The sequence below is a fragment of the Balaenoptera ricei genome, chromosome 17 (assembly GCF_028023285.1).
Source record: "Balaenoptera ricei isolate mBalRic1 chromosome 17, mBalRic1.hap2, whole genome shotgun sequence".
Classification (NCBI taxonomy): domain Eukaryota; kingdom Metazoa; phylum Chordata; class Mammalia; order Artiodactyla; family Balaenopteridae; genus Balaenoptera; species Balaenoptera ricei.
The window spans coordinates 59,448,583-59,468,011 of record NC_082655.1 but is presented as its reverse complement, the minus strand read 5'-3'; the positions used below and the strand labels follow the sequence as shown (position 1 = coordinate 59,468,011).

Here is a 19,429-nt window from a genome sequence, read left to right as displayed (position 1 = left end):
ATCTTAGATAAGTTGAAATTCTCCTCTCATGTAAAAGAATTCCAAAGGTGGGCAGTTCAGGGCTCCAAGATGTCCTCGGGGACCCAGGCTTCCATCTTCTGCCTTGCCATCCTCAGTCCAGGAGAGATGCCATCATGTCCTCCTTCCAGATGAGTGGGAGGAGAAAGTGTGGGAAGACAAAGGGCCTCTTTCACAGCTGAGCCCAAATGAAGTACTGTCCTTGAAATCCCACTCACCATTTTGCTTATATCTCATTGGCCAGAATTTAGTCACATGCCCAACCCGACCAGCGAGGAGGTATATACATTTGCTTAGCTGGACACAATATTGCCCCAAATAAACACCAGGGTTGTATTACTAAGGAAGAAAAGGAGAATGGATATTGGTGTCAAGTAGCAATCTTGCTACCTTATTCAACATTGTTTGGCCTGATTTCATCCTGAAGTAGCTGTTCCCCTTTTTAACTATCTACCCCTTCTTTGAGATCTTAAAGGTTTCCCAAATCCTGATGACATTTTCACTAGCCCTTGAAAAATGAGCAAGAGAATTGGTATTTTTCAAATGCTAAATTTATAATTAAATGCATTTGGCTTAAAGGACTGTCCTTTATTTGTGATTAGTTTCATTCTTTCCCTCACACGAACATTTGCTTTTTTCATGAAATGTTGTTCATGGAAGATGATAGTTTGTTTTTATTAATGCCTTTACTTTGAAAAATAAAACTTTTGAACTCTATGTCAGTCATCTGATTTTTTTGTAAACTGGTTTTTTTTTTATATTGAAGTATAGTTGATTTAGAATGTTGTGTTAATTTCTGCTATATAGCAAAGTGATTCAGTTATACATATATATACATTTTTATATTCTCTTCCATTATAGTTTATCTCAGGATATTGAATATAGTTCCCTGGGATATACAATAGGACCTTGTTGTTTATCCATTCTCTATGTAATAGTTTGCATCTGATAACCCTAAACTCCCAGTCCCTCCCTCCCTCACCCCTTCTCCCCCTTGGCAAGCACAAGTCTGTTCTCTATGTCCCTGAGTCTGTTTCTGTTTCATAGATAGGTTCATTTGTGCCATATCTTAGGTTCCACATGTAAGTGATATCATATGGTATTTGTCTTTCTCTTTCCGACTTACTTCACTTAGTATGATAATCTCTAGGTCCATCCATGTTGCTGCAAATGGCATTATTTCGCTCTTATTTATGGCTGAGTATATAAACTGGTTTTGTAAATTCAAAAGTCTAAGAGCATTGCCTTAGATCATTTCTTTAGTTCTCTCCCCAACCTGCATCTTCTGAGAACAGAGGGTTGAGTATATTAGACTAGAAAAACTTCAGGCAGGTGTGTCTGTACCCCATCAATAATAGTAGAGAAGTAGAGAACAGAGGTGTAGTTCATTCAAGAGGAACATAAACCTTCTCAATTCTTTTTTTTTCTTTTTTTTAATTGAACTATAGTTGATTTACAATGTCGAGTTAGTGTCAGGTGTACAGTACAGTGATTCAGTTATACATACATATATATATATATATATTCTTTTTCAGATTAACATTTTCACACTACTATATATAAAATAGATAACCAATAAGGACCTACTGAATAGCCCAGGGAACTCTATTTTGTAATAACCTATAAGGGAAAAGAATCTGAAGAAGAATCTAAACCTTCTCAGCTCTTGATATCAAGGGAACCTCGGAAGAGTGATGTCCTCGGTATACACAAGCGAGGGCCTGACTCTTGGACTCTGCCCACTGGAGTTCAAATACCACCCCCAGAAAGTACCAGCCGAGTAATATTAAACTTAACCTCTTTATGACTAATTTTTAAAATCTATAAAATGAGGATAATAATAGAATCACTTGAATGATTTTTCTGAGGATTAAATTAGAAAATATATGGAAAGAGCTTAGCACGGTGCCTGATACCTAGGATATAGTCCATAAATGTCACTTATTTTCATAGGATTTGATTGAGCTATGAATAACTTAAAAGCCAAAATTATTAATGGCTTAAACACAGAAATGTTTGGTTTTCTCCCATGCAATAAAAGTCCAGAGATAGTCAATCCAGAGTATGACTGGAGTAGCAGTTCCTCAAACATCAAAGACCAGATCCTTCTCTCCTTTTGCTTCACCACCCCTAGCTCATCGCCTGAAGATCCGGGATGGTGCTGGAGCTCCAACCATCACATCCACAAGCAAAAAGCAGAAAAGGCATAGAAGCCTGCACCTCTACCTTGACTTTCAAAAATCCTGCACAGCACTTCTGGTTCCAGCACCTTGAACAGAGTTTAGTCCCATGATGACACCTAGCTAAAGTGGAAGCTTAAGACGGGGTGCATTGCTGTCCTGCATAAAAATTGAGATCCTGTTAATAAAGAAGGAGAGAATGAATGGTGCGGTTGGCGTGCCTCATCTTTGGCGTGAGTCAGCTTTGCCTCAGATATAATTGTCGTTGATGTTGTTGTTATTACAGAAGACAGGACTCTGGGAAAGGGGAGTGGGTGGGAGCCAGAGATCCTGAGAGTCACCACCATCACAGGGGATGAGTGAGATTACAGGAGCAAGAAGAATCCTGAAGGAGTGACAGGAACAGACGTCCCAGAATCCTCTAGGACTAGTTACCTCCATGGACCTCCAGGTTTTCAACAAGCCCTCTCCCCCCACCCAAATCTAATTCAGTAGATTGGGATCAGCCCAGATAATCTCTGATTTTACCAAGCACCGCAGGTGACTGATGCAGCCGGCCTGTGTACCAGTCTGTTTCATGGATGGGTTATGTCTCCGTTGGACGTACTTGTAGGATTTCTGCTTCTATAGAGGTACAATGTTATGGCTGACCCTGGGCCGTGGGAAGGGGAAGGGGAGTGGTTATAGAAGATTCTGACATTTCTACCCCCCTCAACATTCACTTAGAGATCCAATGTTTTAGCTGAATTAGAATATACATATGCACTATGTTATTTAATTTCAAAATAGCTTGATCTAATTAAATTACTCAGTGTCCAAAATAAAACAGCAAGAACATATAAATACCTTAATTAATGTAAAGATGTGTTTCCTTCACAGCCATTGACTGTGTCATGTCTAGAAACCACGTGGTTAGAGATGGGGAAGAGTGGCAGTTTCACAGCTGCAGCTCAGCAGCCAGAGTTCATTGTCTTTGGAAGAGAGCCAAGGTCCATATCGACAGAAAAATGAAAGTGAGTTCAACCCACAGGAAATATCATTGAAAATCAGTGTTGGCAATGAGGACCAGAGTTTATCTCCCACCCATTCTCTTTGATTGCTGGACCGGTCTGCTGCTCTTTTTTTTTTTTTTTTTTTTTTTAATTGAGGTATAGTTGTTTTACAATGTTGTGTTAGTTTCTACTGTACAGAGAAGTGGAGTTCCCCGTGCTATACAGCAGGTTCTTATTAGTTATCTATTGTATACATATTAGTGTATATATGTCAATCCCAATCTCCCAGTTCATCCCACCACCACCCCAGTCTGCTGCTCTTAAACAAGCTTCCTGGGTAAAGGGGTAAAGGCCCAAAGGCTGCCACCTGCTTGGATGTACTCTGATCTGCTTCACAAGCAACTTCCCTTTCAGTGACTGGCCTGTCCCTCCTTACCTGAGTACTTTGCCCCAAGCCCCATATCACTCTCCTCTCATCTTCCTAAAGCAGCAATTAACAACCTTGGCTGCATTTTTTTTGAATCACCTGGAGGATTTTTTTAAATACTAATGCCACCTCGAGAGCTTCTGATTTAACTGGTCTGGGTGTGGATTGGCCATTGGGAGTTTCTCAGTCTCCCCAGGTGGCTCTTGCAAAGTCGAGGTCCATTGTCCTAGCATCGTTAACAGGAAGTTACTATGTATTCAGATTTTTACTGAAGTTTCCGGGGTTAGGAAGGCATAATTATGGCAGAAGGTGAAAACCAACTTCAAAATCAATTTTAAATACATTGTGTGCTTTAAAAAAAATTTAAAAAACAACAACAGCAAAAAAAAAAAAAAAAAAAAAAAAAAAACTTATTCTGTCCTCTCCCTTAGGAAATTCTTCCTGGCTAGAGAGAGATTAACACCAGCTACACATTAACTTCATCTCCGCAGGTCCCTCTCCCCACTCTCAAGTCTTTTTCCTCCCCACTCTAGCACCCTGCATCCAGTTCTGGCATTTCTGTATACAAATTTCTGCCACAGTATAAGTGGTGCCCCCAAAACCATATGTACGAGTTAGTGTGAGGTTAATAAAATGTCCCAGATGAGCCTCCGCAGCCAGCCAGCTGGGGATCTAGGAACCAGGCTATGCCATCCAACACATTCCACCAGGTAGTGATTTAATGCTCCAGCTAAAATACAGAGAAGGATCATTCTGGAAGTTCTGGCCAACTAGGACTTTCAGGACTACAGCTGGGATTACAGGCTCTCCAGGTGGTTGGCCACCCTTCTTCCACCTGATCTGGAGAGATTGGACAGGATCACCCAGGAAGCCCTCTGACTCCCAACATTCCAAGATGAGGTGCCCGCCATTCCCTGATCGGTCGGCCCAGCTCCAGTGTCCACCCCCCCCCCCAACCCCACTGCAGCAGCTAAGAACTTCAGGTGGCCCAGGTGAAAATGAGAGATGAGCAGACAGAAGAGGGGAATTGGATGCTATGCTTTGTTAGGAAGAGTTCGTCTAAACCAGCGTTCCTCACCTTTCATGGCCAAACAAACCCACTACTGTGTTCCATACACCAAAAGAAAACCTCTCCTACGTGGAATTTGCTGTTCCTTGAAGGCCATCCAGATCAGACTGCAAATAACTTGTTAGATAAGTATTATTTTTTCTTCCTGACACCCCTATGATATGCCAGACACTGCACTAGGTGCTTTACACATGTTAAAAGATATATGCTTCGGTTGAGGCATAATTCAAGTTTTTAAGTGTTTATCTGAGCAAAATTTGATTCAAATGGGGCAGCACCAAACCAGGAGTGGCTAGGGGCACTCCACCCACAGGAGCTCAGGAGAGACTTGTATAGAGAAAGTAAGGAAGCAAAGTAAGGAAAGTAAAGAAATTATTGATTGGCTATAGTTTAAAGCCTTATTGGTATTTGTGATGGTCCTTAAGTTTCCATTTCTTTACCTTGAGGCAGTTACAGGCTTAGGCTTTGGTTTGCTTTGGTTTGCTTGTAGGCCACCAAAGCATAAGAGCTACTTCAGTCTAATGGCTTCCTTGTTTAATTAATTTAATATACAGTATCCCTATTTATCCTTGTAGTATCCCTATTTATAGGTAATCTGGAATTGAACCAGATTTAATTCCAGATACTTCTCTATATAATAAAAGGATTTCAGGCTTAAGGCTGTCTAGATATTAAAGCTTTTGGGGCTGTGTGATATTGTGATTTATAATAAGAGATATATATTTGGTTTTCATCCCTGTTTCTGGCACAGAGCTCCAGAAACCCTTGGAATTTCCTAAGTGGTAAGTATGATAAAGGTCTCTTTTGAAAGCCCCTTTCAACCACACCCAAATTTATGTGAATAAGAAGAATTTGGAAAGCCCCTAAGGATAAGTGCTGGTTGCCAGGGGGACCAACAAAGCGATTTGAGAGTTGGAACTTTCAATCCCATCCCCAGACCTCCAAGGAAGGTAGAAAAGCCTGGAAATTAAGTTCTATCAATGGCCAATGATTTAATCAATCACACCTCTGTCATGAACCCATAAAACCCCAAAAGGATAGGGTTCAGAGAGTTCCTTGTTGGTGAACACATCCACATGCTGGCGGGTGGCACACCCCAGTTCCAAGGGGACAGAAGATCCTCCATTTGAGACCCTCCTGGACCTCACCCTTTGCGCCTCCGTACCTTTTCATCTGGCCGTTCATCTGTATCTTATATAATAGGCTTTATAATAAACTGGTAAATGTAAGTAAATATTTCTCTGAGTTCCGTGAGCTGCTCTAGCAAATTAATTGAACCTAAGGAGAAGGTTTTGGGAACAGAACCTCCAATCTGTAGCCAGTTGTTCAGAAGCACAGGTGACAACACAGAGCACAGGCGTCTGAAGTGGGGGGAGGCGGGCACTGAGCAGTTTTGTGGGACTGAGCCCCTAACTTGTGGAATCTGACACTCTCTCCAGGCAAATTCTGTCAGAATTGAGTTAAACTGTAGGACACCCAGTGAGTATACACTGAGAATTGGAAAATTGCTTGGTGGTGTGGAAAAAAACCCACATCAGAGATTGCACGCTCCATAGAACAATTTTGAATAACTCTGTCTACCACATTTTAAAATTGATATCTAAAATTTTTCCTAAGTTTAAGTAGTGGCAAAAAAATTGCAATTTTCACGGTATAATGTTGATGTCTAATAAAATGTTAAAGGCAGCCAATGAAAGCTAAATCCCATAATGACTTATATGACATAATGACTATATCAGCCATCATCCTTTATGGAAATACTAGAACAATTTCCTCTTGGACAGTGGGAAATTTTACTTCGTTCCTTTTTCTCTTTGAATTCCTATTGTTATTTCACGTCCCCACAGAATTTTATCCTAGTAACATTTTTATGTTTGAAAATATTTTCTTGCTCTTATCATAGTTATTTCTAATAGAGATATGTACATCAATTTAAATTTTTTTTTTTTTTTTTTAGTTTTTTATTTCTTGTGACCATTAGGCTCTAAGTGATAGAAAGAAGGGAGGAAGGAAGAAAGGAAAGAAGTGTGAGAGGGAAGAAAGGAAGAAAGGAAACAAGGAAAGAAAATTCTGGCTTGAGTTATTACAATTATTAGTACTATACAATTAATCAAATAATATTTTGATAAATTTATTATTAAAAGTAAAATGTTATTGAATGTGCATCTCTTCTTAATAAAATAAATAGGACTTTTTTCCCCCAAGTAGTTCATGTATAAATGAATGAATATTGCCAGAAATCACATTCTGATGACCCATCATCAAAATCATTAGTCATGTTCCAGGAGCTAACGATTTAGGTCAGTCTTCATTTTGATGAAAGCAAAGAATTGTGAAGTACCCACCTTTCAAAAATATTTGTTACATAGTCATTAGTTCTCTTCCCAATTCTGGGAAATATACTAAAAAAGATTTACCAAGCCTTACTGAGGAGCTATTAATTATACCAATGTCTCTTCTATTAGAGGGACCTAAGGGATGAGCATTGGGAATAACTGAAAAGAACTATTTGAGTTTCACTACGTGAAAGGGGAAAGAAAGTCACTTTAGCATCCACATGTCTTGCTGATGCTTTGCAGTTACCCTACTCTTTGGAGAGGGATTCAGTCTTGGACACTATTTTGAGAATGGAAGAGGCAAGGTCATTATATGATCATTGGAATCATTCCCACCACGCCCTCAATATTTCTAAATTCAGGTCATGTTAACATGAACCAAAACATCCTATTTTAGAGGCCATGTTTCACCCACAACCAAGAATATGTGTAAGACAGGTAGAAACAGAAAACCAATGGTGAGTTTATAGCTCCTCAATTATCACTAAGGGACAATTCCTGAAACCAAGTGTCAAAACTGTCCCTTTGGTTGGTGTCTTGTAAGTTTCTGTGTGCACAGATTTGGGATGGGTGAGGGTATGGCTTTCTTCTGTAATATAGGGGAAAGCCCACGGTGGGCATGGAAGGGAGAAGATTAAACTTGTAAGTCAAGAATCGCATACGTGTGATGGTTTAGCATTCAGACATTGCTGCTTATGAAACAGCTGTATCCATGTAACTGTCACCCTTGGAAAGTCTTAGAAAACCTAGTCTATTTCCTACCTGAAGCTCTTTTACAACATCCAGGCAACTAGCTTCTGCTTCATAGCCCTCTGTGCCAGGCAGCGCATCTTCTCTCAGAGAAGTCTGTTCCATTTTCAGGCTTCTGAAGTCAATAGAAAGTATCAGAGGAGACCGCCTACCAAACTGAAATCAATCAATTGATAAACTGAGTTTGAGTATTTAAAAAATAATGGATTTGTCTGTTTATTTATTTATTTATTTATTTATTTATTTATTTATTTATTTTCAGCTGCGTTGGGTCTTCGTTGCTGCGCACGGGCTTTCTCTAGTTGCGCTGAGCGGGGGCTACCCTTCATTGTGCTGTACGGGCTTCTCACTGCAGTGTCTTCTCTTGTTGCAGAGCACGGGCTCTAGGTGCACGGGCTTCAGTAGTTGTGGCATGCGGGCTCAGTAGTTGTGGCTTGCAGGCTCAGCAGTTGTGGCGCACGGGCTTAGTTACTCCGCGGCATGTGAGATCTTCCCGGACCAGGGCTCGAAGCCGTGTCCCCTGCATTGGCGGGCAGATTCTTAACCACTGCGCCACCACGGAAGCCCAAAAAATAATGAACTTCTGATATACCATTGAATCCTAGCTTTGCCTCTTAACAATTGGATGATTTTGGACAAGTGTCTTCATCTTGCAAAATCTCGCTTTCCTCATCTGCATACAGAGAAAATAATGCTGACATTTCAGAGTAACCAGTCTAAAAATATCAATGTATGAAAAACCCCTAGCCCAGTGCCTGGCATATTGTAAACACTGAGTAAAGAATTGTTCTCATTCAACCAGTTCCTGAGCCTTCTAACCGTCCCATCATCCAGCTCACATTTCTCTTGCTGTTCTGGGAGATAGGGGAACACTTGGTCAGGTAACCTGCTGCAGGACAAAGGCATGATTCTGCAGTGTCCCTCCACCTCCCATGGCCCAGCAGCATAAGCCTTTTCAGAAAGAATGGGGGTACGGAAGGCGGGGTTTATTCTTTGTGAGATCTTACTCACAAAGAGTGAATAAGAACAGGTGCTTTTCCTTTTTGTAAGTGCTCCAAACGACCATGTTAATCGTCTGTCTTAAAATTTTGCCCTGTATTAACATTAAACTCACTGGTTCATAGTACAGAAAATCTATCTTCTCTTTAAAAAGATCCAGTCTCCTAGAATCTCTTCCTGAAATGGAAACATTTCACTGTTCCCCCAAATCACCAGTACTGGTATGGCAATCCCGTGCATAAGCTCCTTTCATTGGCTGGGGTCTCATTCCTTTGACTATATGTGCACTTCTCCTCTGAGTGAGGCACAACGAATAAACAATTTTTTAAATAATAACTGTCGTCAACCATATCCTGGCAAATCTCCTTCTGCTTTCTCTTAACGACATCTTGAATAGACCAAAGAAATCCTCTTAGGTAAGTTGGGATGGGGTCAGCTATAGGGCTATTGTTGAACATGTCAGGGATAGTTTGACTTCCTATTAAAAACCCTGAAGGAGGTATTGGGCCACAAGTGGGTTTTGGTTCTTTAGAAGGTAAGGTACTTACTGCTTCTGTGCCCTCAGCAGGAAAAACTACACCCAAGATCCTGCTACAAACCATTGCTATTTGATGGTCAGAATCAAGGTCAAGAATGAAGGTCCCCTTCCCATCACAACCCTACATTGTCTCTGCCCGTGTGAGGATGTGGGTCTCCACCTGAGAACCACTGGCCTCCGCTTCCATAAGACTCACTCTTTACATACTCAGAATATGAGTAAAAATAGTTTACCTATTATTCCTCCAGCCCCCAACTTATCCCAGACTCTGATAGTTTAGTTCATTTAACCTTGTCCCATTTCGTCTAAACATTTTATCTGTGTTGCTCGTCTGTGGAGCCTAGGTGGATGCAGTCTGTTCACATAACAGAACTTCTTTTTTCTCCATTTCTATAAATGCAGATGCGGTACTTCCCCACCCCAAAAGGTTGGGCTAAAATGTGGCAAGATCAAAAATACTGAGACCCCTTAACTGGAGAGAAGGTGGAGGTGAAGGTGAATTAAGAACTAAATGCTTTTGGGGGGAAGAGTAGGGTTTTTTTAAAAAATATATATACATATGAATGTTTACTGAGTGCTTACTATGTGCCCAGCATTTTTTTACGTACTTTATGTATACGTTAAATACCACATGTGAAACTCACAAGACAGCAGTAAGTTACAATTATACTCCCATTTTACAGATGAGGAAGCTGAGTCACAGAGTGTTTACACAAGCGTCAGAACAGGGATCTGGCTCCCGAGTTGGCTCTTGACTGCCACATTGAATCATCACGGGATAGAGAGTGACAGGAGTTGGGAAAGGAGACCGTTGCCAACGTGATCCAGGAAGGCCTCTCTGAGCAGTGGCATGGGGCTGCGACCCGAACAAGAAGGAGCCACCCGCCAAGACCCAGGAGAAGCATTCCAGGGAGAAGGAACACCAGGGGCCAAGGCCCCAGGGAGGAGAAAAAGTTATTTTGCTCCAGGTAACAGGCAGGGGCAGAGAGCAGAGAGCGGCATGGCAACAAACGGAGGGGTGGGCTGCCCAGATAAGAGTAGGGTCTTTTGTGGGGAGTATCAAAAAGGTGACCAATGTCCCCCCTATCCCCACTAAGCACACACCAAAAAGGAAATAGACTTGAAGAATGATATTTGAGTTAGATTTTTAAGCAGAATTTTATAATAGTGAAGAGAAAATACTGACATGAAACATGAAATTCCCTTCCTTGGTAGTTTTTAAAATAAATGGTTGGGGTGGGGAATAAGGGGGGTAGAGACAGATCTGTTTGGATCTGTTTTGTTCCTCTTCTTAGTGATAACAAAAAGGGAGGTTAGATTCACTCATTCATTCAACAAATATTTGAGTCCCTCCTACATGCCAGGCACTGTTTAAGTGACAGTCTGTAGAAGTGAACGAACCAGGCAAAACAGACAGTAAACAGACAATCAATGAAATATATCTTCTGTCAGATAATGCTAAGTACTGTGGAGAAAAACAAAGAGGAAAGGGAGGCAAGAAGTGGCAGGAGCGGGCGATGAGGGGGTAAAAGAGAGGATGTTTTAAATAGGGTCCTAAGGGAAGACTGCAAGGGGAAGGCGACCTTTGAGCAGAGCCCCAAGTAGATGACAGGTTACAGGCAGATAAGCAGATAGCTGGGGGAAGAACATTCCAGGCAGAGGGAAAAGCCAGTGCAAAGGCCTGGAGGTGAGCGCGTGCTTGGCATGTTCTAGCAACAGCACAGTGCAATGTGGCTGGGGCAGAGTGACGGAGGGGCTGGTGGTAGGAAATGAGGTCAAAGAGGATGATTAAGGACTCAAATATGTCCTCCTTTAATTTATGATTCAATTCCGCATGCATGAAACATTCCTCTACACCAGAAACAAAACCATGCCCTCAGGGGAGAGATTAACAGCAACAATGGAACAGAAATAAATAAAAGTAGCTACAGAAAATTTTCAGTCATCAACTCTCTCTCGGGTATCAGCCAGTCTCTCTCTGCCTAACATGGTGTTTTCAAGTCTCTTCTGCTAAATCAAGCCATAGACCACCTAGCAACTGCCTATGAATGATTAAGAGTTTTCAAATTCAGGCACAGTCTTTTCACTTGAATATATGTCAAACCCAACACAAAGCACATAATGAAAAATATGAACGGAATAGTAAATAGGATGGGAAATGTTACAACATAACTCTAAAGCAGCATGATATCACATAGCCTATTAGCACAAAATCCAGAAACCTCCCATGTTCCCCAGACCCATCTCTCCACAACTGTTTACCTCCGGTTTCTCTGGGACTTGTGGGAAACAGTTCTGACGCAAATGCATGTCAATACCTGCAGACAATTCAGAAAGGCCTGGGTTTCTCCTTCCTTACTTCTTTCTCCCCTCTCCCTGCCCCACCCCAGAGCAGAACACTAAAGCATCCGAGTGAAAAGCCCTGCAGCTCATCAAGATGAAGGCAGGCATTATGTTTCAAGTTGAGGTTCAAAACAGCTTGCACTTTGCCAGGACTTCTTTCTCCCTGAAATCAGATGGCGCCTCTGAGCACTTCAGTGTCCTGAGTCACAAGCAAGGTACACACCCGCTCTTTCATTGAAGGCCACCAGGCGGAGACCCCATCTTCCTCCTCGGTCAAGTGAACACAAGGACCAAGTCGAGAGCACCTTCAGAAGAGGTTCCTGGGAAGGGTCCAGGCTTAGAATAAAAAGAATGATTTCAGTTTCTCTCTTCTTGTGGAAATATGACAACCCAGAAATAATTTTTAAAATCTCTGCCCATTATCTTTACATAAGACCACCTACATCTGCCTAATTACTGCACTGTTTATTTTATGTCAGGTGACTATTTATCCATTAAGCATATCCATAGGCCATGCGTGACAAAGACACTGTATTAGAAAATTTTAGCCCTCGGAGAGCCTTTCAGATTAGAGCCCTAGGAGATGAGAGTAGGCTGCTACCCACTGACCCCGTCTTGCTGGCAGACAGGTTTCTGTGAATTAGTTACCAACCTAAATAAATCGGGCAATTTCACATAAAAATCTAAAATTGGAGACACTCTTGAAAACTTGAAAGATCTGGCAATGCTGGACCAAAATTCCTATGTAGAAACAACTGGTGTGACCCTTCAGACAGAAAGTGCGGGGAGCACATGCCCCCTGGGTCAGCACCCACTGGCTCATACCCCTGCCTCCTTCCCCATTAGTGCCTTTCCCTGGGAGTATGCACCTGGGACACCCCCCACCCCCGCCATCTAGTCCAACCACTATATGGGACAGATGAGGAAAGCAGGGTCCAGAGAATTTTAAATGACTTACCTAAGGTCACTCAATCAGATAAAAGCAGAGCAGGAACCAGAATTCGGGTCTCCTTCCCAAGACACCCCCATTCCCTGGAGCTCCAGTTGTGAAAGAAATTGTGCCATATTTGAAGCAGTTTCTCAAATGATATTAGCTCTGAAGTTATTTTAATTATAAATCACCGGTGCAATCTAATGAAGACATCAAAGCTGTGATACTGGTATAGACCAGAAGGGCTGGGGAAAAGTATAACTAGGAGATATAACACTTTCTGAGGGATTTAAAATGTAAGTAATCTATATTTAAAATATCATGATTTTTGTGAGTAACAGAGTACAACAAAGAAAAAGCTGAATAAAAGTCACATCCTAATTGAACTATACTGAATAAATTAGCAATGATATGTCTTGGATTTTTTTCTCTCTAAATCTAAAAAAGATTTAGACTGAGAGGTTTTTCTAATGCATGAATTCTGCCCACCTATCTTTCATGTCATTAATTCATGGTAATATATATATAATGAAGATAATGGGTAATTATTGAGGACTTTCAAGATTCTTTATAAGTGATATTATTTTCTCCATAAGGTAAATTTACGGGCCAACCTAAAAACATTTTGTTTACATGGGTAGAAGTATTATAAATGTATATATAATATAAAAGTATGGTAGCACTAATGACCCTGATGTTAATATTTTCATCCTACATCAACTCAGAATAGAAATGAGAGTTTTTCTACATTCATTTTTCTACACACCACTGGCTTATCATCATAACTCCATTCTCTTTCCCAGGAAGTTCAGACTCCATCTCCACAATTTCCAGAAACCTGTCACCTTGAAGAGGTTTAAAAAGAAACCCAAATATTTCTTCCTTTATGGGGTCTTAGTTCCCAGACCAAGGATGGAACCCAGGCCCCCATCAGTGAAAGGGCCGAGTCCTAACCACAGGACCACCAGGGAATTCCCACCCAAAATATTTCTTTGGAAAACTATGTAGTCTTGAAAATGACCCCCCATCCCCCTTCCAAAAAAAGAAAAAATTACTAACCAGATGGTGACACAGGGGTCATTGATATGACAAGTGGAACGTGCCACACATTTACGGTTGCACAGTGCTTCCAGCAGGGCCGGTAAAATGAGAGGCTTTATTGCTTTCCTACCACATTAGCAGCCATCTAAACCTGGGTGCCAGAGAGAGCATCTAAGACAGTCTAAGCACAATGCTGTTCAGTAATGCTGTCATGCCATGTGAAACCCCAGCTGCTAAAATTACACTGACACTTGGCAGAAATGATCATCACACTTCCCATCACAGCATTATGACAGGCAGAAAGAGTGTCTGCGTGGTACAGGCAGTGCTCAGAGCAGAACTGTGCATCCCAGGAGGCACCAACGTCTGAGGCCACGCAGAGAAGGGTTGAGTGGGAGCTGCCCTTTGAAACCCACAATCAGAAAAATGCCGCAGTCTCCATCCATCCCCTTCCTAGGGACCCAGAAGTCACTGCTCAAGTTCAAAGTCCAAACTTCGCTTTGCCTTCATTTCTTAATCAGAGGAGGGAGGAGGAGTTCAGTGGTCAGGCAAAGAAAAGGACGGCTCTATTTCATCTGCCAGAGTGGCTTTTCTCCTTCTCCTCCCCACCCACCCTCAAGATCAAGGCAAACTCCTTCGGAGCTAGGAGACCCCTTAATTGGCAGAAGGACGACTTTTAAAGCAATGGGAAGGCACTCCTCTCCCCGGGGGCCAAGATTACTGCCTCTGTTCTGGCAGGGTTTTGTTCTAACCTCAAGCACGTGTCTGCTTCCTCACTACACAGCGAAGGAATCAAATGCTACTAAAGGGTTAAACAAATGCCTTGGAAACCAGACAAGGAAAGACTCCTGGAGCCATGCAGGTGCGGAATTACAGCCTGCAATCGCTCACCAGGCCTCAGATTCCCGGGCTCAGAATTAACAAGGTTTGGCTTTTCTTGTTTTGCCATTAAAAAAAAGAAAAGAAAAAAGAAAGAAATTTAATATTCTGCTCTCCCTGCGTAGAACTCAGCACACAGTAGATGTTCTCAGTAAATATTTGCTGAACGGTCAACACAGTTTTATGATTTCATCAGAGTTCTCTCCCACCCTGCAACTACCAGTCTGATTTGAGGTTTCTGGTCCATAGACGGCCAGTTTAGGGCCAGATCATCTGACATAACAGCAGAGGACTATGTCCCCTTATGGGAGTCACACCAAAGCTCTGCACCATAATGAAGTCACCTTATTCAGAATCACAAATACCAAGAACAATGAAATTATTAAACATAAGAAAACTGATGACCAGGCAAAATGAAAATGAGAGACAATTTATCTTATCTTAGCCAATAGAGGGAAAGGCTAAAGTATGGAAGACATATACAGAAGAATTTGTTCTTTTTTATTTAGTCACAACACATCAGTACAACAGAGGTCAAACCCAGTTCAGTGGAGGTTGTTTAAACTACACCTGCTAAAGGAATAAACCTGTAAAATGATGCTTTAATAGCCCAAATCAAATTAAACCAAATAGAAGGCAGCAAAGCCCTTTTAAGTATCTCAATAACCACATTTCCATGCACCAAAAAGGAAAACACAACATAAAAATTTCCAGTGAAAAGAAAACATGGCAGCTCCAGGAAGAATTAGGTTATACATTTAACAGGTTCCACTGGACTATTCCATTGACCACTTGCACACCATGATCACTTATCCATGTTAACATTTGTGAACTTGAGATCTGTGAAATTAAAAATTCATTGCATTGCTTGGGGCTGGTAAATGCAGACATATTCTACGCAATCATCTTCTGTCTCTTCCCTGCCAACTCCAAACAGGGACCTCTCCTAACCAAGCCAGAACTGTGAGTCCTGGTAGACGACAGCAATTGGTCATTCAGATTCAGGGGCCCTGATGGTTTGTACGTTCACCCTACTGCTGCAGGAAGCAGAGAATTAGCTAGTCTTCTTTCTTGGATAAAGCTGATCATCTGATTTGTCAACGCTTTATTCAGAAATATAAAATTCAATATAGCCCCCCCAAAAAAGAATATCATTTATACAACACCTTAATTGTCAAAATATCAACAAATAGCATCATGTTAACATTGAGCATAGTGGTTTGGAAAATTAATTCTAAAAAGAGACTGTATACAAGGAGAAAAACAGACCCAAAATACTAAATGTTAAAATTCCCAAAACTTTGAGACAAAATGGAATCATTCTTAGACAGATAGGTTTACAAAGTAAATTAGGCACAGTCCAAACCTATCACCAATTTGTTGGTTTATATTCACTATTTCAATTTAATGTCTGGAACAAAATTTAACAACTAGTTTTTAAAAACTGCTAATACATGACATGATAAAAAAAAACATTAAAAAAGAAAAAGTGAACCAACAAACCTTTCGTCTTTCAACAAAATTTATCTGAAAGTGTACCTTCTTCCTTTTTATTTTACTGATGACTTTAAGGTGATGTTGGCAACAGCCCAGCTCAGCTGGGATTTTAAGCTTTCCCTTCCCTCATTCTACAGCATCAGTTCTTTAAAAAGCTCCAATCTCCGTCCCCCAAGGTCTATAGGGTTTGCCAAGGTTTGCTGCCTGCGTGGGTGCCGAAGGGCTCAGTGCATTGGGAGAGAGTAAGTGGAAGGAGCCAAAAGAGAAGGGGAAGGCCGACAGGGAGGCCACCGAGGAGAGCAGAGGCGGCGAGAGTTTGGAGGCGGAGGTGACCACGGGGAGCACCGGTCCAAGGCTGCCGCTAGGGGGCGCCCGCAAAGCCGACGCCTCCGGATGTGCCGTGGCCAACCTGCCCTGGTGGTGGGGTTCCGTGGGCGAGGCCGTGGTGCCAGTGTTCCCGTGGCCATTCTGGGGCAGCAACAGGGGGTGCGCGACGTGCGGGTGATGTCCGAAAGCACTCCCCCAGGGAATGTGTCCAAGGCCTGCGTGAGCGCCGCTTGCCGCTTCCCGCTGGGAGGCATAGTTGTTCAGATGCGAGACCAGTCGAACTCGAAGCGGGTCCGTGGCATCTAGTCCTTCAATGATGCTCAGGTAACGGGCGACTTCTGCCAGGCATTCCCGAAACCCCAAACTCCTATAGTCCATAGCAAGGGCGTGCGCGTCAAAATAGCCTGGGGAAACGAACAAAAGAAAAACCTCAGAGCTTCGCTCATTTCCCGCATTTCTTCAATCCCAAAGGCAGCCCTTCCTGGCAAATATCTACATCCTTTTTAAAAAAAAACGGCATTCACGGGCTCTTCTGAAAGTCCAAATATTTGGGAGTCGACCAAAATCTTTGCATTAATCAACGTGAGAAGTATGTCTTTGCTAATGCAAGTTCAAAGCCCAGTTAGAGACTGCCAAGCAGAAATTGGAATTATACCCTACCGGCAGATGAAACTATGTTCATTCCTTTCATGTTTTCCCTCAACAACAACAAAAAATACATCAAGGACAGAAAAACCACAGACTAGTGAAATTCATTAGACACACAGATGTAAGTTATCATCATGGAGCTTTTAGGCACTTGGTCCAGAGTAAAGCATTTTTCCGGCTGGAGACAGACAAACAGACCTCCTCCGTCTCCCACCTTCCTTTGGGTTTTCTTTACTTAACCACAACAGGTTTCTTTCCTCAACAGTCATGTGGCAGCTTATTCTTTAAGAATCTTGTATATGAAATTAAGACCATATACTTAAAAAAAAAAAAAAGCTTTTTCTCAAAAAGGTTGACAAACAAATGTGGTTTGAGCTACCTGATCAGAGCTGTCACAACTTTAGGGCACCTCACCCATAATAGGTATTTTCCAAAAGAAGGTGCATAAGCTTAATTTGCAGAGGGCTGGGATGATGAATTCACTGGCGAAAAACCTATGCGCACGTGAAAATGCACTGACAGGCAACCCCACACACCACAAACCGTTCTCTCCCCACCCCCAAAGCACACAGTAAAAATAAGACAGCGACTGCACCAATCCTGGCCATGGGCGGCTGTTCACTCTTCCCCCACCGGACTAGAGATGTACCTTTCCCTCCTGCAGTGTGCAGCATTTTCAGGTGATCCACCGTCATCTGCAGGATCTCGGCTTTTTCTAGCTTGGCAGATCCCTAGAGAAGAGAACAACAACAAAAACAAAAACTGATTTGGTACCAAGTGCCTTTGGGGAACAACTTAAAATATATATGCACGTATATGCTCTGTAAATCATAGAAGTACAGACAACAGCAAAATAAATTATCTTCCAAAATATGTTGGACTCCGGATGAATTCATTTCCTCCGCACAAACAACGCGGTTATTTTCCACGGCACGGGTAAGGTTCAGATTAATGATGGGAAGAATTCTGAAGGTGTAGATAGCTACACGGAGAGCTCTACCTACTTTCTCCATTACCTGCTTCTCAAAAGCACTGGGTACCAGCCTCCTCAGCTCAGACAAACTGTTATTGATCCGATCTCGTCGGCGCTTCTCAATGATCTGTAGAAAGCAGGCGAAACAAAGGGGAACATTTCCATTACGACTGTAAATTCCAAAGTGAAGAAAGGTGGTTCTTCCCGTTAATTAACAAAACAACCCCCGCCCCCCCAAAAAAGAGGGTGCACTGTAAAGAGACTTACGCCTCTCCGTCTTTTCCTGGCCAAGATCTGTGAAGATGTAGTTGGGGACATGGAACCTAGAGCCGAACTCAAGTTCCTAAATGGGGGGGGGGGGACAGGAATCACCGTTAAGCGAGAGGAGGTGATCTGAGGGGTCGCCCCCACGCCCTCCCCGTACTCAGATTTTTTTTGGCAACTTGGTCTTGAAGAGCCTCCGGGGTCTTCACCCGGGGCGGAGGCCTGCCGGAGATGCGCAGAGGTCAGTGCAGGGCGCCGGCGTGCCCCGGGCCCTTGGGCGCTGTCACCGAGGCCAGCCGGCGCTCGCCTCCCGCTCCCGCTCCCGCTCCGCCGCCGCCAACTCACCCATTCTCATCCGCACTCTCCTTTTCCACCTCGATGGTCTCGTCCAGCTCGCTATCGGAGGAGCTGTACTCGGGGTGGGCTCGCTTCATGCTGGCTACGCGGGGGATCCGGGGGAGGGTCGGCGCGGCGGGCAGGGAGGAGTTAACTGCAGCGGCCCCTCTCCGCGCTCGGCTGCTCGCGCTCCGCACACACTGGTCCGGCTCACTCTCTGCCTCCGGTTAAAACTCAACCATCCCTTTCCCACGCTGCGCCCCTTCCCAGGGCCCTGGGGAGGGCGGGGGAGTAGAGGGGGCGGGCAAGGGGGCGGAGGGGCGGGGCGTCGGCTCCCGGGCAACAGCCTTCCCTTGGCCAATCCGCTTTCTCGCTCCACTGATTGGCAGCCTCTCAGGGGCGGGGCGGGGGCGAGGCCAAGGGCGAAGGCGAACCCCGCGCCCGCCCTCGGCGCCCGCCCCTGCCCGGCGGCGGTGTGTCGGCTCCGCAGGGGCTCTGTCGGGCCTCCGCTGGGGGGAAGGAGGAGGCGCGGGCGGCGGTGGGCCGGCGGCGAGCAGGCTGGGGAGGCCGGGCCGGGACACAAGCCGGTCGGCGGCCGCGGCCCCGCCCCGCCCCGCGCGCCCCGATTGGGCTGGCCGCACGCCAGGGCCGCGCCTGCAGCGCCGCCGGTGAGCCGCACGCGCCGCGGGCCGTGGGAAAGTGCCGGCGCCGCGGCCGCCAGCCAATCCGGGCGGCCGGCGGCGGCGGCGACGGCGGCCGCGCTGGCGGCGGCGGAGGTGGTGGTGGCGGCGCTGGGTGTCCGCATGAATGGAGAAGAATGCGCAGGCGGGGGAGCGGGGCCGCGTGAGGGCGCGCCGTCTGGGCTGGGCGGCCGCGGGCCC

General features: G+C 44.0%; 1 protein-coding gene across 1 annotated transcript; it reads right to left on the bottom strand.

Annotated features, from left to right (window-relative positions):
• Window positions 1-15,002: 15,002 nt before the first annotated feature.
• HEY1 (hes related family bHLH transcription factor with YRPW motif 1) lies at window positions 15,003-19,147 on the bottom strand. Its single transcript, XM_059901339.1, has 5 exons — window positions 18,558-19,147; window positions 18,216-18,291; window positions 17,992-18,075; window positions 17,625-17,706; window positions 15,003-16,731 (listed from the first exon to the last, which is right to left on the bottom strand). Exons 1-5 carry the CDS (start codon window positions 18,644-18,646, stop codon window positions 16,148-16,150), a joined length of 915 nt encoding a protein of 304 aa, XP_059757322.1. The 5' UTR covers window positions 18,647-19,147; the 3' UTR covers window positions 15,003-16,147.
• Window positions 19,148-19,429: the final 282 nt, after the last annotated feature.

Excerpts from the sequence above, each read along its gene's own strand:
- HEY1 (XM_059901339.1), bottom strand. The coding sequence starts at position 18,646 with ATGAAGCGAGCCCACCCCGAGTACAGCTCCTCCGATAGCGAGCTGGAC. Across the intron at positions 18,292-18,557 it reads GAGAGTGCGGATGAGAATGG|GAACTTGAGTTCGGCTCTAG; the intron begins GTGAGTTGGCGG and ends CCCCCCATTTAG. Across the intron at positions 16,732-17,624 it reads GCACACTGCAGGAGGGAAAG|GCTATTTTGACGCGCACGCC; the intron begins GTACATCTCTAG and ends TCGTTTCCCCAG.